At 32.7% G+C, this 27,772-nt stretch overlaps 1 protein-coding gene and 1 long non-coding RNA gene across 5 annotated transcripts in view; both read right to left on the reverse strand.

The window, feature by feature from the left end:
- Positions 1 to 27,772, reverse strand: part of LOC126733480 (uncharacterized) — a 264,393-nt gene that overhangs the window by 8,615 nt on the left and 228,006 nt on the right. The gene's annotated exons all lie outside the window — the stretch shown is intronic.
- The window catches only part of LOC126733453 (LIM domain kinase 1), a 44,291-nt gene continuing 16,662 nt past the window's right edge, over positions 144 to 27,772 (reverse strand). For 2 of the 4 annotated variants that reach the window (XM_050436764.1, XM_050436766.1), the window contains 4 exons: positions 22,853 to 22,968; positions 22,656 to 22,792; positions 22,296 to 22,596; positions 144 to 15,759 (listed from right to left, as the gene is read on the reverse strand). In XM_050436764.1, coding sequence (XP_050292721.1) covers positions 14,642 to 15,759; positions 22,296 to 22,596; positions 22,656 to 22,792; positions 22,853 to 22,968 — 1,672 coding nt within the window. In that variant the 3' untranslated portion in view covers positions 144 to 14,641. Of the gene's footprint in view, positions 15,760 to 22,295; positions 22,597 to 22,655; positions 22,969 to 27,772 lie in introns of all 4 variants that reach the window. The other 2 variants (XM_050436763.1, XM_050436765.1) reach the window with 1 other exon arrangement.

Raw genomic sequence — 27,772 nt, forward strand, 5'->3', positions numbered from 1 at the left:
TTTTTTAAATAGGACAAAATCTCATGATCTTATGTCTGTTCATCCACACAATCGCTGTTCATTTCTTACACCTAACATAGTGTTTTCTCATTCTTTCTTTTAAAGATTCAGGAGGTTAATGGACAAAAAACGCAAAACCATCATTTCCAAATAAAAAATAATCTTATTTTTTCCAATAAATTTATACAAAATTAATTCAATTATATAGAAAAAAATATCAAAATAATAATACTATTATAATAGAAAACATAAAGGAATGTTACGGTTAGCTATTAATCGAAATTAACGGTGACTATAATTAACGTTACTCGACGCCAATGGTGTAGCAAATTCGCTTTGAGCAAACAAATTTGAACTTTACAAACCAAAATAAACAACAAGCCGTGTCGCACTATATAATATAATTTTAATGCAAATACGTCTGAACTTATCTTTAAGGCAAGATACCAGATTATATTATTGCTCCAATGTTTTATTATTTTAAAAAAATGTACAGGGCGTTCCAAGATCACCCGTGTACATGATGATTAAATCCAATGTCAAGTCATTAAATCTACTGAATCCATTGTTTTACAATAATAAATCAAAACCCAATTATTAACCTTATCTTTAAAAAAATATGACATTATTCAAAAAATCAACTTTATATACAAATTACTTAACGTTTATCACAGTAATAAATTAGTACAATAACTTTTAAGCTTAAATATATGGTGTATACGTATTTGTATGCTATTCAATACCATACATTGTTAAAGCACCTAATTTTTTTATATCTTACTTATTTTAATACTTGTTAGGTTACTAAGAGGTGAAACATTCACGATTGCAAAGAGATTCTAAAGCACCATTAATACACATTGCCGGACTTTGGCAAGCACTACGGGGTATACTTAAGCAATGGCGCAAAGTTTAGTTTTTAATTTAAGGCACAGGAATATTTCTCTTAAAATGTTTGTTTTATTCGACTATACTAAAATTACATAATTCAGTTTATATATGCTTAGATGTTCCTTTTCTTTCCAAGCACTTGAATACTAAAATTTTCTATTTATTAAGTTTTGAAGGGCACTAGGGCAATCATAGTTTTTTTTGATTTTGTGAAGATTTCAGTTATTTCTTATACATGCCTTAAGGTTAAATCAAGAGTTAAAATATGAACTGCTGTCCATAGTTTTTTATCCTTAGATTTTTTCATATTCCTTCTTTGGGTAATAAAACTATGGGCATCTTTTTTAGCAAATAGCGGTTTTGAGAGTGGTTTTTTTATTGCCTGCGTTTCGGTATCTTTCTGCATCCTTATCAGGGTTCAAGATAAAAAAAAAGATAATATTTTCTTAAAAGTTATTTTGAATTTGAAGTGAAAGGAAGTCTTTAAAACTAGCCTACACCAATAATGTCTAATGGCAATAGACTAAGACTGTTGGGGATTTCGAAACATTAAATGAAAGGGTCAGAAGCCAAGGGGTCCAAGTCGAGTTTTTTTCAATATCGAGTTAAGTGCAGAAATCAAAACTTAATATATCGTGCATCCGGAAGAAGAAGGTGACATCTCAAAATTTGGCCAAATTGAGTTGTTTACAGAAAACGATTTAAAATAATTGTATTATTTCATGGGAAAAAGAGTTACACGTGAGCTATACTCACTGACCGAGAGATGGCGTGTTGTCTCTTTACCGAATTCGGCATTTGCACGCAGAACGTATTGAGAAGATGGTGATATCTCAGTTTAACTGGGCCTTTCGAGGAGAGTGCATCGCGAATTTTCTGAATAAAGGTGATATTTCGAGTTGTCTCATGACCAAAGATATTTGTTGTTTACAAAAAGTGATACATTTAGATATATAACTCTCTGTATGCTTAGGTAAGTAATATTTCATGGATTTATTTATATTCAATAAGGTGACAAGCCGAAATATTACTTTAATTTTTAGAAAATGTTCATGCAATAAAGTGATATATCTAATTATAACCCTTTTCTACAAACTATTATGAATGATGTTTTTATGTTTTGTAACTTTCTTTTCAATAAATTTTAAACCGTTTCTTACATATCATTTACAAATATTACTGTCTTATTTACAAGCTGGTTACAGATAAACAAACTACGTTAAGTTTTTTTCTGTTTTGTCAAGCCAAGGGCTTAAGAAACTTGTGTAAAGAAATTCATCATGGATATACTTCAGCAGGTTATTAGAAATTTAGTAGGGAGACATTTTTTTTTATTGAAACATTGTGAAGTGGAAGTTAAAGTTACAGTTTAAAAGTTCTGGACGTTACATGTAAATGTAATTGAGGTCTTCTCTTACATGTAACGTCCAAAACTTTTAAACTGTCTTAACTTTAACTTTTACTTCACATGTTTTAACAAAAAAAAATCCTCCCTACTAAATTTCTAATAACCTGCTGAAGTATATCCATGATGAATTTCTTTACACAAGTTTCTTAAGCCCTTGGCTGCTACATGTGAGCAGTCGTGCGTGACTGTAAACTCTTTCCTTTGCTGGCCCCTGAAGATGAATGTATCTACATTTGAAACATGTTGCGCACTTCTTAATCTGTGATTAGGAATTTAAATAAATAGTGGAGGGAGACTTCAAGTTTTTTCTTTTCACCCTAACTATAATTTATGTTTTTAACTATCTGATCATATTTTTTAGGAAACTATTCCTCTGAATTTCAAGAATTTGATAGAGGCATCTCGAATAACCATGTCACTAGTGTCGCTGGTGAATCCAGTACTGAAATATTACAAAATACCATACCACAGAATGGAAGTCGTAAGCGTTCAACATCATCATCGAGTAACTCATCATCCTCGTCTAGTACATCGTCGTCATCCAGTTCTTCGTCCAAGTCAGATCCTTTTGGAAGCGATGACAGCGTAGGTGATCCTACATACCAATTAGAAGGCGAGTCAGATATTGAAAATGAAGTATCTGTTGAGCAAACAGGAAAAGAAAAGTGAAAAATCCTACTTTAGTTGAAAAAACCGCTAAAAAAAGAAAATTTAATCCTGAACTATGGCAAAAGAAAGTAAGCAAAAAATTAAGAAATGCAGGTGAAAGCTACAGTTATTCAAGTATTATAAGAAGAGAAGATGGTACCAAAGAAAAAATAGAAAAAGAACGCCCAGCTAGATCACTCAAGCCCCCATGTGATAATAAATGTAGATTAAAATGTTTCGAGAAAATACCTGAGAATAGTAGGCTGAAAATATTTGAAGATTATTGGAAGTTGCAGACTGTTGAACAGAAAAGAGAGTTTATTTCTTCAAATCTGCAAACCATTAAGCCAAAATATAAATACAGTAATGTAGAAAACCCACAGAAACCAAATAATGCATATTATTTTATTGTAGATAACATAAATATGAGGGTGTGTAAACGTTTTTTCATCTCAACACTAGACATTAATAATAAAGTGATTGAAACTGTGATCAAGAAACGAAAACACTGTGACAGTTCGACAGACGAGGGAAGCATGAAAATCATTATAAAGTTGATGAGAATATTAAGAACGATATAAGAGATCACATACGGTCCAGACCACGTATTGAGAGCCACTATTGTCGTTCTCATACAAAAAAGGAGTATATAGAGGGAAGTCGAACAATGGCAGATCTTCATCGCGACTACCAGAAAATATGTGAAGAGCAAAAGAAACCAGCTGCAAACTACTTAATGTACTGCAAGATCTTTAATCAGGAGTTTAATATTGCATTCCATTTACCTAAAAGGGATCAGTGCGAATTGTGTTTGCAATACAGCAATGGTAGTGAAGAAGAGAAACAAGCTATGCAAGAAACATATGAAACACACATAAGAGAGAAGGATTTGAGTAGAATCGAGAAAGACGCAGATAAGAATAATGCAGATCCATTCACAAAAGTTATGGAGTATGATATGCAAGCAATACTACCATGTCCTGTTGGAGAAGCATCCTCCTTCTATTATGTTTCCAAACTAAATGTGTTCAATTTCACTTTGTACGACCTAAAGAGTAATGAAGGAACCTGCTATCTATGGCATGAAGCAGAAGCCCGTAGGCGAGCGAACGAAATCGGTAATTGCATTTTTGATTTCTTTCAAAAAATGTGTGAGACTACTGATACCGGAGATGGATTGAAAATAATCCTCTACTCAGATAATTGCGCTGGCCAAAACAAAAATCAGTTTGTCCTGGCTAGTTACCTGTTTGCAATAAAATCATTTAATATAAAAACCATTACACATAAGTTTTTGATAACCGGACACTCTCAAAATGAAGGGGATAGTGTTCATGCGACTATAGACAGAGAAATTAAAAGATATAAGAAATCCAATTCAATTTATGTTCCCGACCAGTATGCATGTCATACGCAGAGCTAAAAAAACTGGCACCCCATACAATGTACACGAAATATGCCATCAAGATGTTAAAGATTTTAAAGCTTTGGCGTCCGACCTGCAAATCAATTTCCCAAAAAATTTTCGATTTTCTGATGTTAAAGTTTTTGAATTAGATAAGAATAATTTGGAAACTTTGTCCTACAAGACGTCATACGATGAAGAATTTAGACAAGTTCAAATTAATATTAAAAATCGTAGAAGCCAAGAACCAAAGCAAGTTATTAATCTTCAGCCAGCTTACAAAACAAAAGTTGGTATCTCAGATACTAAAAAGAATGGCCTGATAGACCTAATAAAAAAAAAGAAGTGTGTGCCGATGTATTATTTGAGTTTTTTTGAGCGTTTGTAAATGTTTCTAGTTTATTCTGCATTTAAATTATTTTTTTAGTTTGCTTATTCTAGCAGTGGATTCTTGTCTTTTTTTTTATACGTAGTTTAAAAAAAACTTGTTATAAGTGTTTATGACAAAGATAATTTTAAGCCATTATCCAGGTTTTAATTTGGTTACCTACTTAAGAAAATGTTTTTTGTTCCTTTTATTATTATGGGTAATATAGGTATTTACTTACTATAAATGCTAGGTTTTTGGTTTATTAATTTTGGGAAATACTCAGTAGTTTCTTGTTTTTTGTTGTACTAAATCTAATAGATGCTAGTTGTTTATCTGATACAGATAGTTTAATTTGCAATGCTGTTGTTTCTAAGATTAAATATTCTTGTGAAATATTCAATTTTTTCTTTTTGTTTTAATACTTGAAGTAATTAATGTTTTGATACAGACATCTTTTTCAATTTGGTTGAAGTTTTCAGCATTGCCTGCCAAAAAACCCCTTATTTGCCATAAGAAATAAAGAAGAAGCTTTGCCTGTTTTATATTCAAAAAGGTTACTTCTGTCAAATTCTCCCTAATCTTGAGCAGTACCAAAAAATTAATATTACCATTCAATAGAGGCAAAAAATCAGTAACACAAGTTAAACAAATTATCATCCTATCAAGACCTAAAAAATAATAACAATAATATCAAAAAAGTCAACATCTTTAAACGCCTCTCCTGAAAAATGAGTAATTTTGAGATGTCACCTTCTTCTTCCGAGTGCACGATATACATTTACTTGGTGGCAAAGAGATCCAAGCATAAAACAAGTCTTAATGGCTCCATCTATCAATAAGAAAATATACTACTTACCATATCTTAACAGTTGTTTAGAGCTAAACGGGTCCAAGTATACTTGGATCCATTTGCAGCCAAGGAAACTGTTATATTCTGTTGATTACTAACGATTTTGTCAGTGTCAGTTGTCGTAGTAAAATCGTGATCGAAGTGCATTTTTAATTTCAAAATGCTTACATCAGACGATGAAAGAGGTAAGTAGTTATTATAGCAAGAAAAATGTCTATTTAAAATAAAAATGAAGGTACATATTTTATGATATCAATTTTTTAAGGTTATGATAATACAAATCGAGTTTTCTTTTCATTATAGCGTTACAAATTCATATGGAACTAAGAACATAATCATAATAATTGCATTTTTTTCGTTATTATTTAAATACCTACAACAGATTTTAATAAAATGACTCTTTTTCAGAGCCATTCTCCGACAACTCTGATATAGATGAAGATTATGTTCCAAGTAGCAGTGGTGGCGATGATGCTGAAGTGCAAAACTTGAATGAAGGTGCGAATGGGAAGTCCAGAAAAAGGGTTCGTAAAACTGCGACATGGAAAAGAACTTGTTCAAAAATTCAAAGAAACAATGGCCAGGAATACGTTGGTCGCAAGCATGAACTATATCATGTAAGATCTGTTAAGGCTTATGACCATACATGCAGATACAAGTGTACAGAAAATTTTACGGAGGAAGTTAGAAACACAATTTTTACTGATTATTGGAATCTTGGAAACAAAACTAATGGATGGGATCTACAGAGCACCTTTATTGCATCATGCATACAAAATAATGCTCCAAAAAAGAAGGAGCCTGGAGTCGTCCAAACGGATCAAAGGGGAAGACATGTCCCTAGCAATAAAATAGACGATGAGTCTTTAAACTTAGCAAAACAACATATAAACTCATTCCCAAAATTTGTGAGTCATTATACTAGAAAAGACAATCCGAATCGCAAGTATTTGTCTCCCGAGTTAAATATAACAAAAATGTACAAGCTATACAAAGAATTTTGTCACGAGAAAGAAGCCCGACCATTAAAGCTGAGCAAATACCGCGACATTTTTAATACCCATTTCAACTTAGCTTTTCACCGACCATATTCAGACACATGTACAAAGTGTGACACGTTTATTACTCAGAAAAATTCTTGTGATCCAGAATCTGAAGAGGGCTCCCGCGTTGCCAGAGAACATCATCGTCATCTACGTCAAGCTGAAGCAGCCAAAAATTTAAAAAACGCCGCCAAGGAATCAGCAAGACAGTGTCCAGAAAAACGTGCTATTTGTTTTGATCTACAAAAAACCTTACCCACTCCGCATTTGGCATGCAGCAAAGTATATTATTTGCGCCAGCTATGGACTTACAATCTAGGAATCCACGATTTATCATCCGGAATTGGTAATATGTACATGTGGCATGAAGGTGAAGGGTCGAAAGGTTCTCAAGAAGTCATGTCATGTTTGCTGAAGTATATTGAAAGTTTGCCAAAAACAGTGACCCACATCGATGCATTCAGTGATAACTGTGGTGGTCAAAACAAGAACATAATAAAATTTTGGATGTATATTGTGCAATTTACACATATTGAAAGTGTTGACCACCGTTTTTTGGTTTCGGGACATTCCTTTATGAAATGCAAAAGATTTTGCCATTATTGAAAAAGCAAAGAGACGGCTAACTCACGTTTTTACTCCCGATGATTGGGTTAATTTCAACCCAATTATTTGGGTTTCAATTCAATGGGAGGATTTTAAATCTATATCTCCCATGGACAACATCATGAAATCAAATCTTACAGGAATAAGTAAAATGCAATGGCTACATTTCAAAAAAAAGTATCCAATGAAACTTTTTTATAAAAAAGTTTTCTAATAGTGATTTTCCTTTTGAAGAAATGGATCTTTCTAAAAAAACTGCCTTACGTGGTAGACCTTCAAAAATTCTTCTACCTACTCTATACGACAGTCCTCCAAAAATAAAATTAGCAAAATTCAATAACTTGATGCAGCTTCTACCATATGTACCACCAATACACCATGATTTCTATAAGTCGTTGAATCCAGGACAGACGTTGAATGCAGGCCATCAAACAAACGGGCGAAACGATGAAGATTATACTCTCGGTGACATGGTTGAATCGGATGATGATTAATATTAATACAAAACCTTCTGTAACTATTTTTTATTAAAGTCTATTCTATTATTTGAGAATTTTTATTACCTATCGAGTTACCTATCTACAAAAATAAATGATTATGTGGCATTTTTTCAAAATTGTTACAACACCCGTGTACCATAGTACGGCCCTGTGAATAAAATAAAGCCCAAACATTTTCAAAATCCATCCTAAATTATAAGTATAAGCAAAACAAAAAATTTGCAACACATAACTCATGAATTTTAGGGTTCTAGATTTTTTAATAAGTAAAAATATTTAAAATTGAAATTTCTCAATATTTACGTTTTGGTACTTGGACCCCTTGGCTTCTGACCCCCTCAAATATCTTCTTATTAAATCAAAGATGTTTGACCATAAAAATAGGAGAAAATGAGAAATCAGATTGGTCACGTTTTAATTCGTCTATTACAGAAGATGCTATGGAAGTTTTATCGAGGTTACAGTAGAGGGCTAAGTACTGGTTGTTTGCCGTTGAAAGATTGCATTTGAATGTTGAGAAAATAAATTTCAATGACATGGTCAGTGAAAGTTTTTCATCAGGTATTAAGTTTCTGGGAATTCATATTGATTCTAGGCTATTTTGAGATATGCACATTAACAGTTGGGGAACTTGGAAAATTTTGTGTCTCTGAGCACACTAAGAGCAGCATACTTTGGCCTGTTTCACTGTAGACTTTCACATACTACTCTTGCATGGGGGTAATTTGCACAATCACAAAGAATTTTCAAAGAAAGGCAGTCAGGGTGGTCTCTGGACTGTGCTACAAGGAAAACTGTGTGAATGCATTTGTGAACTTGCAGTTATTAACTGTGCCAAGTATGTATGTTTTAAAGAACCTGATGCATGTGAAAGAAAAAACCTGTTACCAAACTACTGTCATCTCAAAAGATCACACGATGATCTTCCTGTTTCTGTCAGGTTGCTGGCAAATAGTTATTTTATAAAATATGTTGTAAGTATACTATCAAAAATCCGTTCATAAGGAAAGTAAGGTTTTAATAACCTAAATTTAAAACGAACAATTATCGTATCTAAAAAACACGTTTTTAAAATGAATGTCAGCCAGAATAACAAATCTTCTTTGCTGTTTATAAACAAAAATTAGTATTTTTTATCCCTCCTTTCATATCTGGTGTCACACTTGTTAAATATTAGTAATTCATAAGGTTCTAATAGCTTTCCGAAGATGAGTTTGTGGGCGCAAACTTAGGGAATTTGGGACCGCTGCCAGCCACATAGAGGGAAAATATTAAAAAGAGATGGGTATTTAATAAACTACATCAGTAAAAAAATGTTGTTGGGTCAGCAGTCAATCGGTCAAGTTTTATAGACTTTGGCCTGAAAGAAAAGAAAAACGGAACCAAAGGTAAACCATCACAAGATCATAGGTTGGTTAATAATTGAACCTGAAGATAGGAATTCACATAAAGTATTATAACTAATTGAACATGAAAGGTGAAGTTAATTTTATTGTTTTATTAAAGTAGTATTATTTTTTGTGCTTTTGTGTTTCTAAAAAATTATTACAACTTTCAGGAGTAGCTCATCTGTCCTGGCTTCCAGTAGAATATATATTTTTTTTGGTTTAGTAGGATTGTACTTTTAATAATATTTATTTTTTTTTTAGGAAGAAGATGCAATGTCATCATAATTTACTAAAGGTTACATTTACTTTCTTTTATAGTTTAGTAAAGGTAACTTTATTTGTCAATATTGGCAATAATATGTTTATATTTCAAAAGAAAAATTAAAATCTCTCTTTCAAATTCTCGAATGAAATGTATTAGAAAAATCCCCGAAGGTAGCTTTCTTTAAGTAAAGTTCTTCACTCTTAGAGACTTGAAAGTGGAGATAAATCAAGGAATCGCAATATTAGTTATTCCTTTTATTTTAAAATTGAAGGAAAATAAAGTTGTTCAAGGATGCTTCATGAAAGTGTTAGATGAAACACAAATAATTGTTACCCTTCTCTTCAAAACTATCAATGCACAATATCCGGAATTGTGAAGGCTTACAGAGGTCACCATGAACCAAAAAATAAGTACTTTAGCAAACTCTTAAAGAGTGCAAGAAGCAATTGATCACATTAAATCCTTTTCTCTTTACGAATCACATTACACAAGGACGAACCACGAAAAGTATCTGTCTCCAAGTTTGACGCTAAAAAAATTGTATGATGAAATTTTAAAGCTGAAGTCGACTTTTAAAGCCGAACATGTCATAAATGATACATCTTACATATGCAGATAAAAGTGGTTGAAGAGACCTATGAGAATTACAAAGAAAATATAAAAACGGAAATAGATAATCATCTTAGTGATACAGACAAAGCACACATGCAAAATGATAAAACGTTAGCCAAAAAAAGTGATGCCACCAAATACCATTCTTTTGATTTAAGCAATATCTGCTTATCCTCATTGTAAATTCCATCGTATAACTCATATACTTTCATACTGAAATATAATTTATTTTATAAAAAAACTATAAATGTCCATAAATAATACTTAAATTCGTAAGATCGTCAGCACTTAAATGTTGAAATGCGTTGTCCACCCATCATAGATTTATGTTCTCACAATAAAATTACTATGTTCTTTTTACTTTAATACAATAATCAAATATCGGTAAGTAAACTAGCCCAATATATTAGAAGTGGACTTATTTTTCAATATTCTAATTACATGTAATTTTCCTGGTTAAGTTTTCATGTAAATTATAGTGCCGAAACCTTACTTTTACTTTTCTGATTCTGAAAAAATACCGAAAAGCAGGCAATAACTTAAAAAAAAACTCCACACTTTTAAAATTGAGATTTCAGTTTTACTTTATGCAAATCTTATTAAAAAATATCCTAAATACTCAATACCTCATTGACCTTAAATAATATGTCAACAAATTAGGGCACGCAACGTCAACGTCTTTTTGAGATGCAAAATACCAGTTTTCCGACTAAGATATAAGCGTCTAAAATATTATTCTTATTGGTTTATTTAGTTTTTGCCGCATATATATTTAGAATTTTTTAATATACAACTAACTTGAATATTTCATTGTGGTTATCGCGGTATCTACAAGTCAGCAACGCCACTTGTAGATACTAGCCACTATTTTGGTTGTTCGTTGAGCGATCTTTTTCATTTATGGTAGGAGGCTGTATATATTTCAAATCTGTATAACAGTTTTAAAATAAATAGTGTCCTAAAGGTAGTTTACTCTTAAATCGAAAAATATCAAACCCTATTAAAACGTACGTCTATGAGGTATTGCACTTCTTACCCTGGGCAAAATGTACGCCAACAAACAACCAAGATATGGGCTTGTATCCATTTTAAGTGGGACACCCTGTCACGCTGAATCAAGCACCTTTGACCTTCGCCAATTAGGAAAAAAAAATCATAACAGAAAATGGCAATCAAGGAGAAATAGTCAAGAAAAATTAAAATTTGGCCAAAATTACTTGATAACGCCATTGGAAAGCTGAGTAAATTTTCTATGAAATCGGTTTAATCCAAAATTTTACTGGATCAGTACTAAGAGTGGGGGAAACAAATGAATATTGTCGTATTTAAATCACTATATCCTGTATAATTCTTAACCAATTTTAATGAACTCTAAGATATCATGAAAAAGATAATTTTGCAGTAACATCCGATGATAACATCCGTGACAGTGATATACATTTAAGTGTTTTGAAAAACAGTAAAAAAAGACTAAAGCTTGGACGTGTAAGTGATGTATGTGGCTGCAATAGATTTCGTTGTTTTGAGGTTATATTCGCTGAAAAAAGGTGAAAAATCATTCAAAACTTTAATAGCTTAGAAAATAGAAATAGTCAAAACAGCCATTTATGCGACTTAATCGGGATTAAGAATGTTAGTAGAAGAAGACCTAGACAAAACGAGAACACAGCAAGGCTTAGAGATAACTCCTACACGTTTAAAGTAAGAATTAAACTAGATTGCGAGGGCGGCATGATGGAAGAAATTGAGCTATGTCAAAAAGCTTTTATATCGTAACACGGGATTACCAATCGCCGTATTATGACTATGAAAGACTGCCTAAAGAAAGGCGGTTATTGTTTTGCTGATATGAGAGGGAAACATCAGAATCGCCCTCACCGATTGAGCTCTCAGTTAATCGAAAATGTGCGTAACCACATAAAATCTTTTAAAAGTAGGAGGTCACATTATAGCCTTAAAAAATCATCAAAGATGTACCTTCCTGAAAAGCTCAACGTTAAGAAAATGCACAAAATGAACGGCGACAAATTCCCCAATGACCCAATAAGTTATGAAGCATACAGACAAATTTTCGTCAAAGATTTTAATATTAGTTTCGGGTATCCTCGCTCCGATACGTGTAGTGTGTGTGATGAACACATAGTTAAAATGAAGTCACTACTCACTATCGAAAACGAAGCACAGTTGGAATTACAAAATGAAATTAAAGGTTTGGAAAATTTAAATAAATTGCATAAACTTAAAGCAGCTACTTTCTATACTAGAAAGCGACAAGCTAAAATACAGTCCAGAAAAAATGAGTCAATTGAAGCTATAACCATGGACTTTTCCAAAAATCTTCCTACACCCAACATCACTACCAATGATGTATATACTACAAAAGGCAATTGACCTTTGTCAGTTATAATATTCATAAGCTCTCAACCAATGAGGCTGTTTTTTATACATACCCTGAGACTATTGCCAAGAAAGGTGCTGATGAAGATATTCTAGGACAAACTGTTAGATGTTTGGAAATATTTTGCGACTCATGCGCAGGCCAAAATAAGAATTTCACCATTATACGCCTCATATGGTCCATAAAGAAGGTAGGTTTGATAAAATCAAAATTACATTTCCAATTCGGGGGCACTCGTACTTAGAGTGCGATAAAGACTTTGCTCTCATCAAACAGAAACCAAGAGTTGAAGTTCCATCCCAATGGGTCGAGGTTTTTAAAAGTGCCAGGGTTAAACCAATGCCATTTAATGTTATTGAGTGTACTACAGACATTTTCCATGCATGTACAAAATTTTTCACCCCTCAATATAAAAAAACCTGTCCATTTTCAACTAGGCCAATAAAAGAATTAATAATAAGCCATCAACATCCACGAACAATTCAAATGCGAGAAAGTTACAATGGAGCTATGTCAAGTATTGTTCTAATACCCCCAAGGCCAGGCATAGCGGCTGCAACACCGGACAAACTTTACAATGGCCTCATTCCTATACCCAAGTTGAAGTATGAGCAACTGCAGGAACTTGAGAAGTTTATAGATGTAACGTCACAAATCTACTACACTAATTTGCCTTATCATGCTAATAATAGGATATATATTTTCTACTATTAATAAGGTCATTTCTTTTTCAGCAAAAGTAACTATCAATACCAATGTCTATTATAATGTCCGTGCCAAACATGACGCGCTACTTCGGAATGAAGGTAAGCTACAACGGTCAAATATTAAGGTCCTTAGTAATGTTGTATTCTTGTTATAGCGGCGTTCAAACCTAATTCTTGTGGACTTGGATCGTTTCTCGGTACACCGAAGAGAAGGAATCTTCAATTATTTTTTTTTTCAAATTCGTTTTTCTCAAAAATATAAAAATGTGACTTAGATCGTTCTTCCCCTGTAGTCTCCAATTAATGTTCTGGTAATTTTTAATGCAAACAATCATGTGGATCGATAGATGAAGCGACGTTTTTTCTTGGAAGAGTTGAGACTACCTTTATGAGAAGAGAGACAATTCAAAGCTAACTACAGATTTTAAAATGAAAACGTCATCAAAGAAGTGCAACAATGAAGATGCACGAAAACAGCCATCAATGTCCCCAAAAGAAATGAGAAGATGTTGCACTAGTTTACTGTCAAAAAACAGGAAATATACTCAAATAATTTTTTATTATAATAGTGTGTTCGATTTCCGATACTTTTAATACTGCCCTGCACATGCATAAAAGTGGTCTTATTTTAAAGGTGATTAAACTTACCAGGTTTTAAAACTACGTTTACTAAGAAATTACTCAAATTAATAAACGAAATATTATTATTTACACACAACAGGTATATATCCTCAATAAACCAAATGCATTCATTTGACACAGCTATGTTCCATTTATCGCAATTTAACGAAAAAGCTTTGATTTTTCTGTTTGCTCTGAAGAAGGCCTAATATAAGCCAAAACGTTGATAATTAAAGGAAAAAAAATTGAAAAAATAAACGAAAAACTTATTTTGACGAAAAATGTGGTAAAGGGCATTGTTTCAGTTATTATGCTTTAACCTTAAAAACCAGGCCCAGAAAAATGAGTTTCAGTGAACTCGTAAAAATTCGAAAAATAAAACGTTGACATTAACGCCCTCATTCAGAGAGGTGAAGAGTGCGGCCCCCATTTATTGTTTTTTTTTGTCGATAAAATTGGACGTACAACACGTGGGTAAAGTAACGGAAATCGGACCCTTAACACACTGTATAAAAAATATAATCAATATTTAAACGGGGTATATCAGAACCACCTAGACATAGATCTTACATGATTAGATCTTATAATCATATAAGTCTATGTTGACTTTATAATTTTCCACCATACTGGAGCCGCTTTAAAATTGATTGTACATTAAAACATTATGCAACTATTAAGAAACAATTAAATAAACTAAGAAGAATAAATGATTCTCACAACATTTTAGTTGGAAACTCGGATTAAGCATCTCAGGCACAAGAATCACAAAACTGTGTCGAAAAATGGTTTGCCCTTAATTATTATGCGGTTAATTTCCACTTTCAATGGGCTACATTAAAAAATCGCCATAATACTAAAAATTACTATAGAGAGCACTCTATTTACCTTGAAAGTTCCAAGACACATACATAACTTACCATATAGAGTTACTATAGAGGAGTAAATTCGTTATCCAACCCACCCCTTACCCCTTTCAAATTAACTTTCGGACTGCCACTGATCTGTAGAGAACTCCTCCCGTACCCGCCCCTGTTACCGAAACTTAACCCGCCACTTTTCTTATTAAAACTATCCACGATATTCCTCACCACGTTACTGCTCGCACATTTGAAGCCACTGGTTGATGGCGAGGGAGTTTTATTCAGGATTATTTGTGGGGATTTCAGTTCGGAGTCTTCTGAGATTTTCCTTTGAAGTTTCGGGGTTCTTCGGAGCACCTTCGCTAGGATTCCTGAGGGTTCTTCGAATTTCGCTGAAGGTTCATTGTTTGCAGTAGCTTTGCGTTGAAGTAGAGGGGTGCGTCTTAATACGGGACCGTCGTCACAGTCCCTAGTGTACCTTCTTCTAGGTAAACTGTATCTTTCAGGAAGGTTTCTTGAAAATTCTGACGAAAACATGTTTTTTCTCAATTCGTTTGTCTCGTTATTTTGTTTGCTGTAAAAGAATTTTTCCGTTACAGGACTCGTGGCTGCGTTCATGCTATCCAAGCTTAAATTGTTTACTTTAGGTAAGTTGCTTTGCTTCGCTAATAAAACGGTTTTCTGTTTGGGTTCTTCTTCTTTGGCAAAACGGTTCCTGGTAAAGTTTTTAGGTACCACTCTCAAATCCACGTTAAATCTATTTGTTTTTAAATTATTCTCCTGAGGTTTTGGCTTGAACTGGACAAGATTTTTCGTACAAACCGCCTTTTCGTTATCCTTACTGAACACTTTATCGTTCCTTAAAAATTCTAAATTTTCATAAGTTGGACAAGCGGGTTGGATATTTGTACTAGCGTCGAATAAGTTCGGTCTACAATCAAAATGCTTCATCTTAAGGTTAGTATCACAGTTATCGTCTATACTGTCCGCGCTAGAGACTTTAATAATCGGCTTCAGTAATTTTTCCCCTTTATTAGGAATGTTTTCGGCCGAGGACACTTTTATGATCGGCTTTATATGGTCTATAGTTAACAGTTTCTTTTCCGGTTGGGACTTTTGTACTATATCCGCTGGTTTGCCCTCGGTGATCGGTTCTAGGGCAGGACTACGGTGTCCCGATGGAATACCTACAAAAATTAAATATTTTTTTTTTAACTATACCGTTTAAGGTTTAAAGTGAAATTGAAAAAAATTATTATTATACAGGGTGTCCCAAAAGTCAACGATAAGCTAATAAAGGGCAACAGACCAGATGCTCAGGGATTCAAAAAGAAATACAAAAAAAAAATCTATCTTGAGTACTTTTAAAATTATAGGCATTCATAGAAAAACTGAAAAAAGTTGACACCCCCTGTTGACATTTTTAGTACTGTGGCTACAAATTTTCGAATTTCTTAACAATTTTTTTAAATGTAACCCTAAATAACCTTTCGGTAAATTACAAAACTAAATTCAAACACAACTGTTAACGTTTTTAAGAAATTATCAGATTTTTGAGCAACTTGTGTTGAAAATTGTGTCTTTTGACCATAATTTCCCAAATTTAACTAACTGTCCTGGAAAAGAAAATTACTTGACTGCTTGGCAAGTGATTTAAAAAGTTGGCGTATCTAATCTAGATTTCAACATGGTAAGATACTTGCTAGATTATTGCTTCAATAGGTGTGTATTTTATTTTTTTTTAGTACATAGTCAAATGTACGCCGCTACTCTAAGCTAAATTAATTTTACAGTCAAAATAAATGAAATAAAAGATCATTTAAGTCGCAACAAATGTTCAAATTGTCTGCCTCCATTCCTGATACGACGTTTTAAATTGGATTAGTGCACACTTTTTCTTAATTTTACTTTCTCACTTTTTGTTAATTATTGTTCTCGTAGAGTAGGCAAATTTAAAGCATTTATTTAAATTAGGTGACCATGGCCCTAGGCTATTCTTCTACCCCGCCCTATCTACCTGTACGGGTATTCCCTGTTCAGAAATACCTTTACAGTGTAAGTAAGACAGGTAGTGGCGCATCCTAGGTCATTAATTAAGACGTTTGCTACGGCGGCGGCAAAGCCAAAGCTAAAAACATCTTTGACATTTCTCCTGACCAATCAGATAATGATTCTTGTTGGAACGACATTATGCCAATAAAAACATATCCCCCCCCTCTCCTAAAAATATTTTTCACGCTGCACACCAGGTCCGAACGCATCCCAGTACTTTGCTTATTGGATTTGATTTGGATTTTGGCTCTTTTCTGGACTATCGATACCTGTGTGATGGTGTAATTATAATGTAATTATGTATTATAGTAAACGAAACCATGCCAGATCGTTATACTGCTCGGGAATATGCTTAAATGCATCTCATCTATGGAGAATGTCGATGCAATGCTAATGCTGCCTCTAGACTGTAGCGTCAAGGGTATCCAAATGAAGAGCGTTATCCAGATTACAGAGTATTTCTAAATATGCATCGATTACTTCTAGAGGGCCGACTCCCAAATCAAATGGGTGCTGCAGACAGACCGCGCTTGCCCTACGAAGCCGAAGTCTTACAAGAAGTTGCACGTAATCCGACTATCTCAGTACGTGGAATAGAAACAAGGACAGGCGTGTCTAAAAGTTCGGCACATCGAATATTGGAAAGAAACCAGTTACATCCGTACCACGTACAACGAATACAAAGTTTAATACCTCGACTACCCGGCAAGTCTTGAATTTTGTCAAATAATGTTGCAAAGACATAGACAAGATCCGCGATTCTTGGAAAGAATTTTATGGTCCGATGAATCGACTTTTAATTACATGAGTGGCATGTGGAAAATCCACATTTACAGCGAGAGGACTGGTCACAATACCAGTTTAAAGTAAACATGTGGACAGGAATACTTACTTAATGGTAAAGTTATTGGACCATTCGAGTTGCCGGAAAATTTCAACGCCAAAGTTTACCTAGATTTCTTGGAAAATTATGTACCAGACTTACTAGAAGATGTACCACTTAATATTTACCGAAACATGCGGTTTCAACAAGACGGCTGCCCGGCCCACTATGCTCGTCCAGTAAGGGAATTTCTGGACAGAGAATATCCGAACAGATGGATAGGGCGGGGTGGAACAATCGCGTGGCCGCCACGTACACCCGATTTAAATCCTTTGGATTTCTTTTATTGGGGAGCAATAAAAGACAAAGTCTACAACAATCCTATAGAACTGCGCCAAAAAATACAGGCAGCCGCTGAACAGATCAACAATGGAAGATTCGCCTGATTAATAACACGATCTTTTTTAAAAAGGCTTAGAATGTGTATTAGGAATGAGGGCAGACAATTTGAGCATTTGTTGTAACTTTAATAAAGTTTTGTTTCATTTACTTTGATTTCGTTCCATTATTTATTTTGACTATAAAATTAACTTAGCTTAGAGCAGCGTCGTACATTTGACTATGTACTAAAAAAAATAAAAATACACACCTATTGAAGCAATAATCTAGCAAGTATCTTACCATTTTTAAATCCAATACCATTTTGAGATTAGACACGCCTGTGAACTTTTGAAATCACTTGCCCAACAGTGAAGTAATTTTCTTTTTCAGAACAATTAGTTAAATTTGGGAAATAATGGTCAAAAGACATAATTTTCAACACAAGTTGCGCAAAAATCTGATAATTTCGTAAAAATGTGAACAGTTTTGTTTGAATTTAGTTTTGTAATTTATCGCGGGTTATTCAGGGTTACATTAAAATAAAAATTGTTAAGAAATTCAAAGATTTGTAGCCACAAAAGATCAACAGGGAGTGTCAATTTTTTTCGGTTTTTCTAGGAATGCCTATAATTTTAAAACTACTCAAGATAGATTTTTTTTAGTATTTTTTTTTAATCCCTGAGCACCTGGTCTATTGCCCTTTTTCGGTTTATCGTTGACTTTTGGGACACCCTGTATACATAAAATTGAACGAGCAAATAATAAACTAAAAATTATGTGGCAAATGTTTCATGGACAAAAAACTGATCTTATGTGAATGCCCAAATAACATTAATAAATTTTGTGTAAGTATTCTAGTAGAAATTCTAAAATTCTTGGCAAAATTAAACATAGATCCAATAGGTTTTTGTAACTATATTTAAAATAAATGAAGAATTATATTTAGATTTAAATAAACTGTGCTTGTACCCTGAAAAATTGACTAAGCGTGTAACCAGTGTGCTTTTTTCTTGAAAAATTGACAAAGCATATAACCAGTGTGCTCCTTGAAAAATTAATAACGTTTTTTCATTGATTATAGGTCCAATGTAAGTGTTCTTTTGCGAATCTTAAACGAATTTGTCTATTTTTCGTTGAAATGAAAGATTTTACCAGTCTCCTGGCTTTTAAGTTGGCGTCACATAAACGTCTTCGAATAGATCGAACTGAAAGGGAAATGCTGGGATATGCCTTTTTTATATCTTCGGCGGAGAAAAATGGATTTCTTATAGAACATCGTCTAATTAGCTTGTCAGTTGCAGATGTTGTTTTTTTGGGTCTACCTTAGAGATGCTGGCAGTAGTGCCTCTAGTTTGCCACAATTTGATTTGTTGTCACTCCCGCATTGTGCTTCTCAATTATAAGTTTTTTTATTTGTTCGGATAAATTTATACCTCGAGGCATTTTAATACTAAATAGGCTTCTTCACAATCGAAAACGAACTGCTTCGAACGAGACCTGTTTAATTTAAAATATTTAATACAAAAAGTTTCTCTATTTATGTCCTCAAGTAAAAAAAACATTGTTTACTATTTACTATTACTTTACATTCCTGTGATAAATATTCAAACTGTTTTGGTATAAATTTATGGCTTGGGCTAAGATAAACATTTTTAATACATGGTGTCACAAAAATTTTGAATAGATTACACTGCACAACAAATCGAAGGTTATTTTATGTTGACTGAAATATTTTTATTGTTGTTTACTAATTCGAGGCATCTGATTTCGAATCTGTCGTCAGTTTTACTCTAACAGCTCGAGTTGTTTAGATATAGCCACGTTCTTCTCATTTATCTTTATTTTTGGTTTTTTATCTATTATAGTCGCGTTTTAGATAAATTATTGTAATTTTCATCATGACTTCGCTAAGAAGGGTCTGCATTAACGATCCGAATTGTTTTTGTTATATTTGTGGTGAATATGTTTTTCAAAAATTTCGATTGAATATGTCAGACTTTGTGAATCGAGCGTATTTAGAGTGTTTTGGTTTTCCTTTGGAAACAGATAACAAGTGCTGGGTGCCCAATATTGTGTGCAAAATTTGTGTTGAAGAATTACGTTTATGGGCCACTAAGAAGAGACTCTCTTTTAAATTCCAATCCCCAATGATTTGGCGTGAACCTTTAAATCATCACGATGACTGCTATTTTTGCGTTGTTAAAATAAAAGGAATCAACAAGACGAACCGCTCCAAATGGATTTACCCCACATCAACATCAGCTTTGAGGCCTGTAAGGAGCTCAAAAGATACATCTTTACCATTACCATCTACATCTACAGAAAGTTCTGATGAATTGAATGAACTGAGTAGCATGAGCGATGACGAGTTTGTTCCAGAAAATCTCTTTGAACCAAAACCATTCGATCAAAGTGCACTTGATGATTTAATTAGAGACCTTGGACTATCCAAAACTTCGTCTGAATTATTGGCCTCCAGATTAAAAGAGAGAAATCTTTTAACTAAAGAAACTAAAGTTTCTTATTACCGCACTCGAGAAAAAGACTTACTTCCCTTTTTCGCTGAGGAGGATAATTTTGTATTTTGTACTAATATTTCTGGTTTAATGACTGCCATGGGCTTGCAGAAATATGAACCAATCGATTGGCGTTTATTTATTGACTCGTCAAAACGGAGTTTGAAGTGTGTACTATTGCACAACGGAAATAAACTAGGCTCCATACCAATAGCACATTCAACTAAAGTTAAGGAAGAATACCCCACAATAGCACTGGTCATGAACAAAATCAAATATAACGATCATAAATGGGTGATTTGCGTTGATCTTAAGATGGTGAACTTCCTTTTAGGACAACAAGGAGGCTACACTAAATATCCTTGTTTTATGTGTTTATGGGATAGTAGAGCAAAATCAGAACATTGGTCAAAAAAAGAATGGCCCTCTAGGGAAGCACTACTTCCAGGTAGTCTTAATGTTATAAATGAACCTCTAGTGCCACGAGATCGTATCATATTACCACCCCTGCACATTAAACTAGGTTTAATGAAGCAATATGTTAAGGCATTAAATAAAGATGGTAAATGTTTCAAATATATTTCAAGGAAATTTCCAAGTCTAAGTTCAGAAAAACTCAAGGCAGGTATATTTGATGGTCCACAAATTCGCAAGTTGGGAAACGATCCTAATTTCACCAGCTCAATGTCAGAAATTGAGAAGAATGCATGGGATTCCTTTGTTTGGGTTATCCAAAATTTCTTAGGTAATAGGAAGGGTGATGATTACCTTATTGGCCGATTTTTGCTGGAGTATTCAGAGTAGCAGTTCATTCAAAACTAGTAGAAAATCATATAAAAGAAAATTCCTGAGTGTATAGTTCTTGTAATTAAAAATGTTTGTACGTTGAGTGTATTTTTAATTCCCAAAAAATACTCCCTCCTTTTAACTCAAAAACTAGAGCTGACACATATAAACTGATGACATTATTTAATATCAGCATTAAAAATAAGCCTAGAATCATAAAAATATTCCATGCAACATACATGCTGTTCGGCGGTGTTATTAAATCAGAAAATAAATTAAAAGTTTCTTTATTTTTTGCCAGCACTGTATTATACAAAAGTCTAATAATGGTTATAAGAGCCAATACTATACCATGAATAAAACATTATTCAAATAAATAAATTTAATAATTTTATTTTTTAAAATATCTAAAGAAATAAAAAACGTCATTTGCCTAAATATAACATTTAACTAAAAACAGTAAATTATTATTGACAACAAAAAAAAAGTGGCGATTAAGTATATGTATATACCGAATTTCTAAATACCAGCACACTCAGCTAAGACAATTGCTAACTTGGTCTATGGCCATCTAGATTATTTATAGTAAAATCACTTTTAACTGTCATTTGTCAATTAAATGTCAACTCGTGATATGTCTCTGAAAAGAAAATTCTAATGTGTACTGAATGGCATAAAAAATATACAAAGTTTTATAAAAAAATGAAAAAGTTATGGTTTACAGTTACAAAAGTTGGAAAAAAATTTAAAACCCAAAAAAAAGAGAAGCTGGTAAATGATCGCTGTGCCTCTCTCTACTTAAAATAGGACACACATCACTAAGATTGAACAAAGTGTATAAGAGACACTTTAAGAAAAAAATTATAATTCAAGCATTGAAATTTTCTATAAGCGTGCTTGTAACATAAACAGCCCCAGTGAGAAAACAAATAAAACAAATCAAAAAAACTGAATAAAGCTATCTTAATATATTTTTTTACCACCTTCAAAACCACTTAGGCGACCCAAATTTTACATGAATTCAATTGTATTTCCCATAACAACAACAATTGCAGACGAAACAAAGAAGTCAATCCAATAAATCCAACAATTTTCAACCTTAAAAATGACCGAAAAAAAAAACTGAAAAATTTACTAATCATTATTTAAAAAAAATAACTCTTACCTTCGGGTGTAGTACTGCCAGAACTGCTGGGACTCAAACCCCTATAATGTTGAATATCAAAAAGTAAGTCGGGAGGCAAAGGCATCCCCACAGCCAAATGCATCGAGAGCGACTCCAGCCACACCTCCATCACCTCAAAGGGAGGCCTTTTATCCGGATTCAGATCGGTACATAAAAACACAATTTTATAAAAAGGCTCCGGACAATTCTGGCAAAATTTATCCTTGAATTGCACCTGATTTAAACCGAAATCGTTGGATCTGGGCAAGAAATCCGGGTCAGCTTGGACCCGACCGATAATCTACGAGCCATGAAATAAAATAAAAAATGTTTTTGTTCGTGTTAATAATGTCTATCTACCTCACACAAAATGATGCCAAAACTGAACACGTCGACTTTCTCGTCGTATTTGTTGCCTTTCATCATTTCCGGGGCCATCCAGTAAGGGTTACCGACTACTGTGTAGCGTTTTTTACGCTCGTGTCTGTTTCTCGTACCTATTGCAACAAAATACGTTTTTATACACTGTAAAACTTTAATCGTTGTCGATAATTTACCTTTTGGGGATCTTCTAAGGCTGCTTGTGGCCTGAGAAATTATCCTAGCTAAGCCGAAATCGGCTACTATCACAGTTTTGTCTTCTCGCACTAAGCAATTGTGTGAATTTAGATCCCTGTAAAGAAATTTATGAATAATGATTAACTTCGAACAAGTTGCACTGTTGAATTTTAAAGTGCTATTACTCCTTTCGAAAGATTTCAATGGTTTTATGGAGGCAATTCGGCAGTACAATAGCAGTAGGGACTTGTTTTCGGAGTTTATTTTCATATTTTGACCATTTTTTACAAAATATGAAAATGACCGAATGTTGTTTTTCAAAGAATATAACCACAGATATAACTAGCTAACGCAACAGATAAATACTCCAATAGTAAAAATGCGGGCCCCGAAATGTCAGCCGGCTTTTTGAGCGGGCTGACCATCGAGGAATTACGCAGCCCTTGTTGTCAAGTTTAGGTAAAGCAGGCAGCAGACCGCGGTCAGCCGAGTAAAAGTTTAAATAAATAGGACGCTTTTGGGACTTAAAAGTAGTTTGACTTTGCCGTTGTGGTTAAGTGTTTTGCGCTGATCGAATGAGTTTCTTATTTGTGTTAATGCGTTGTTTTTTAATATTTAAGACTTATTATTTACCAAATTCCATGTTTTTCGATTAAAAAATTATATTAAAATGATGGAGACTCTTCCAAAAAAACGAACTGGTGGTTCTAGATGTGAATATTTTAATTGTCGAAATTCACGAAGAAACTCTTCAATTAGAATGTTTAGGTTTCCAGTGAAAATAAAGGATTTATGCGATAAATGGATAATAAATTCTGGTAAGTAAATTTTATAATTACTCCCGACATTACTTTATTAAGTTCTTTTTTACACTAAACTAAATTGAATTAACACCTTTACTTACGTTTTATTAAACTAAATAATAGTTAAGAAAAAAATATAATGGTTAAGCAATAATAACAACTCAATTAACTCATGAGTACTTATACAACCAAAAAATGTATTTTTTGACATTTCAAATTGTTCAACAGCTACCTAGAAACTTAGAAACTACCGTCCTAATACAAAACTCTAATTTAGCAAATTTTGCAATACTAAATAAATTAAAAAAAAAAGGTAATTAGGATGAAGATTTGAAGATCTTCTTTTCACGCGACGCTTCGTGTTTTGGCCACTACAATCAAATTCATATTGGCCCCATATTTATTTTTTGCATTTTTAAAACTGCTTTAATAATTTAACGTTATTTTTTTCTCAATATTAACAATCGAACAAAAGATGGAAAAAAATAAAAAAAAGCAAAAAGTTATCTTTTACTTGTCTTTTGGCTACCCTGAATCCCAAAAGTAAACAAATAATTTACTTTAAATACAAAAATATTTTTTCTTTGCTTTATATAGGAAACGCTAAATTGGCTACATTTTCCGAAGGAACCCTACACAATAAATACCTTTGTATGGACCACTTCACGAGTGAGGACTTTTGTACATCCAAGCAGTTTTACCTGAAAAAAGATGCCGTTCCCAGAAACTATGCGCTTAATGAAACCAGTCCTTTTGCTACTGACTGCCCAGATAGTCTAAAAATGTTGACTCCAAAAAGAACATATGCAGAACTGGAAACATCACTACTCAATTTTAGTCCAAAAAGTTCTTCAACAAAACGAAGAAAACATAATAACAGTGTAGAATCCGAGTTTGTCAGCAATTTATGTTCGTTACCAGACAAAATTGCGACTCCAAAAAAATTAAAATTAAAAAAAAAATTACACGTGTTACTAAAAAGAATAAGAATTTAAAAAAATAATTTTTAGATTACACAGAAAAATACAAAAATCCAAACTTGCAATGTCGTCGCCCTTACCGCTTTTAAGTTTGTTATCTCCAGTGGCAAAAACTTTTGTTGAAATGCAATTAAGAGGTAAGAAACGTGTGATTTGGAATCAAAAAGAAAGAGAATTTTGTTTATGTTTTTATTATAAATCTCCGTCCGCTTATTTATTTCTGAAAAAAAAGGCATCATCTTACCAGCTATTTCAACAATTTAAAAGTGGTCGCAAAAAATGATTTTAAAACAGGCATTGATGAAGATATTCAAGTTTTTTTACAGCAAAAGGCCCAGGCAATGACAAAAAATGAAAAAAAAATGTCTTGTAGCATTTGATGAAATAAGTTTCAAAGAAAATTTGGAATTTAATAAAAAATTAGATTTAATAGAGAGTTTGAGGACTTGGGCCCTTTTGGTAGGACTCAAAATAAAGCCAACCACGCTCTCGTTTTTTCCACGAGAGGAATATATTCTTCCTGGAAATTTCCACTAGGATATTTTTTTTCAAAAAATGCAGTCTGTAAAGAAAAGTTAAAAAATATTATTTTGTACGTTCTAACTGTTCTAGACAAAATGAGCTTTTTACTACTGGCCACGGTTTGTGATCAGGGTACCAATAATAGAGGCGCAATGAAACTGTTGGGTGTTACGGCAGAAAAGCCTTACTTTTATTTAAAAGAAAAACAGAACATTTCTTTATATGATGTCCCTCATCTTTTCAAAAGCGTCAGGAATAACTGGCACTCTTCAATAAGGTTTGAACTTTTAAATGAAAGTATCTGCTTTGATGTTATTAAAAAAAAATATACGAAATTGACAAAGCATCACAATCAGCCAGAATGCTTCCAAAAATAACAGATAAGCATATAAATCCTGACGCCTTTGAAAAGATGTCCTGGAAATTGGCACTACAATTATTCTCAAATACTATGGCTGCAGCTGTAAAGACATCCGTTCAAAAATCTATAGTTGATGAAAAAATTAGTACTAATACCTCAAATTTTATAACCATGATGAACAATTTATTTGATGCTCTTAATAGCAAACGTTTATATACTAAAAATCCTTATAACTGTGGAGTGAGTTTTAAAAACTCATTAGTTATAGATGTTTTGCAAAAAGGTAAACAGGTTTTTGAATCCATAATAAAAGTTAGCGAGGTTTTAAATAAAAAAACACAATTAAAAGAAATATCAAAAAGTAAGCCACGATGTTTTAAAGGGTTAGTTCAAACTATAAATGCCATAGAAATCCTTTATGCAGACCAAAAAAAAGAAAATAATAATTTTTTATTAACTAACAGATTAAACCAAGATTTTTTGGAAAATTTCTTTTCCTTAGCTCGACAAAGCGGTGGTTGTAATCTTAACCCAACGGCCAGATCTTTTCGATTATTTTTTAGAATTAAAAGTGTAAACAGATTTACTAACTCCTTCAAAATTATCCAATTGTGAGAATGATGTCGACAAACAATTAATTTTAAATAATATCCCTAAAAAAGGGGCACATCAAACGACATCGAAAAATAATATTGAAATTTTAGATTCCGAAAAAATTAATGACATTCCAACAGTTAAAAGCAAAGAGCCCATTATCAAACACCATGCTTTGGAAGAGTCTGCAAATTCATATTATGCCGGATACTTAGTTAATAAAGTTTTGAAAAAATTTAATTGCAAAAATTGTGCCTCTATTTTAAAATCTGATTCTCATTTAACCGATCCATCCGAAATATTTATACTAAATAAGAATTACAGTGGCCACGAAAACAACTATCTGATAAGTCCTTCTTCAGATGTTACCAATGTTGTAGAAAAATGTATGTACATTTTTGCAAACGAGTTTGAAAAAATTAAGCATCAGGAATTTGTGGGTATCAAAATAAAAAACAAAATTTTAACTAAAAATATGAAGTGGTTGGGACCATCTGATCATAATTGTTACGAGCATAAGGTATTTTTGTTAACAAAACTTGTATATACTAATTTATATAAATTTTGTAAATGGAACCAAAAAAATTTGCACAATAAAATCCAAAAAATTAAAAATTTAAAAGATAAATAATAAATAAAAAACAATAAATTATACAGCGCATTTCAGGTTAAAGGCACAAACTCTAATGGCAAGTATTAGGTCTTGCAAAAAGAAAAGAAATTTACATAGTGCAAGGGTTTTAAGTGTAGTAAAAATATTTTCATAACGCATGCCAAAGTAATAGTAAATAAAATGTTAGGTAGGTTAATAAATATAAAACAAAATTCGCTTTCTTTGATTCAGCATATCGTCCTTACGTCTTTACTTAATATAAAATGATCACTTACTTAAATTTTGAACACTTACTAAACCACCATGCTAAAAGTTTTATTGTGCCTCTTCTGTTATTTTGCCCATAAGTTTGTATTAAATAGGTAGTAATTTATAGTTTTGTATGTATTATAATGTACTTTTATATACCTCCTATTCTAAGAAACTATACACGATATATAATTTTGTTTTTCTTTTGTAAATACTCCATGTACTTTATTGAAATATATACAAATGTTTTTCTTACACAGGCTTTTTGTATTAAATGCGGATTTATTATAACATACGGCAACGTTGCGCCGCATTTCAGTATATTCTATTAGGCGCTCGAGTCTCGGTCAGGTGCGACCGTCGATTTTACGGGGGACATGCTTTGCTATTCGAATATTTATCTGTTGCGTTAGCTAGTTATATCTGTGATATAACGCTATGAATGCAAAATTATCTTAAAATTTTTAGGCACGAGTTTAATTTAAGAAGAAAATTACTCAAATAACGATTAAAACAACTTCATATTAACAAATCTCTCATATAAACAAAAAAAAAATTATCATTATTAAAAACACAATTATAATAACTGTTGTTATTTGAATTAGTAGAAGAATTGTTTGGTTTCATCATATTATTCTTTTTATTCAATCTCATTTCTTCAATAATAACTTTGTGATTTTTATTACCATTTAAAATAAATAAACTAGGTAACAGAAAAATGTAACTATTTTACTACAAAAGATGTTGAAAATGTGCACCATTAACTTCAAGACAGTAAAATAATCTATTGTAGAGCT

This window comes from Anthonomus grandis, chromosome 2 (assembly GCF_022605725.1).
Source record: "Anthonomus grandis grandis chromosome 2, icAntGran1.3, whole genome shotgun sequence".
Lineage (NCBI taxonomy): Eukaryota > Metazoa > Arthropoda > Insecta > Coleoptera > Curculionidae > Anthonomus > Anthonomus grandis.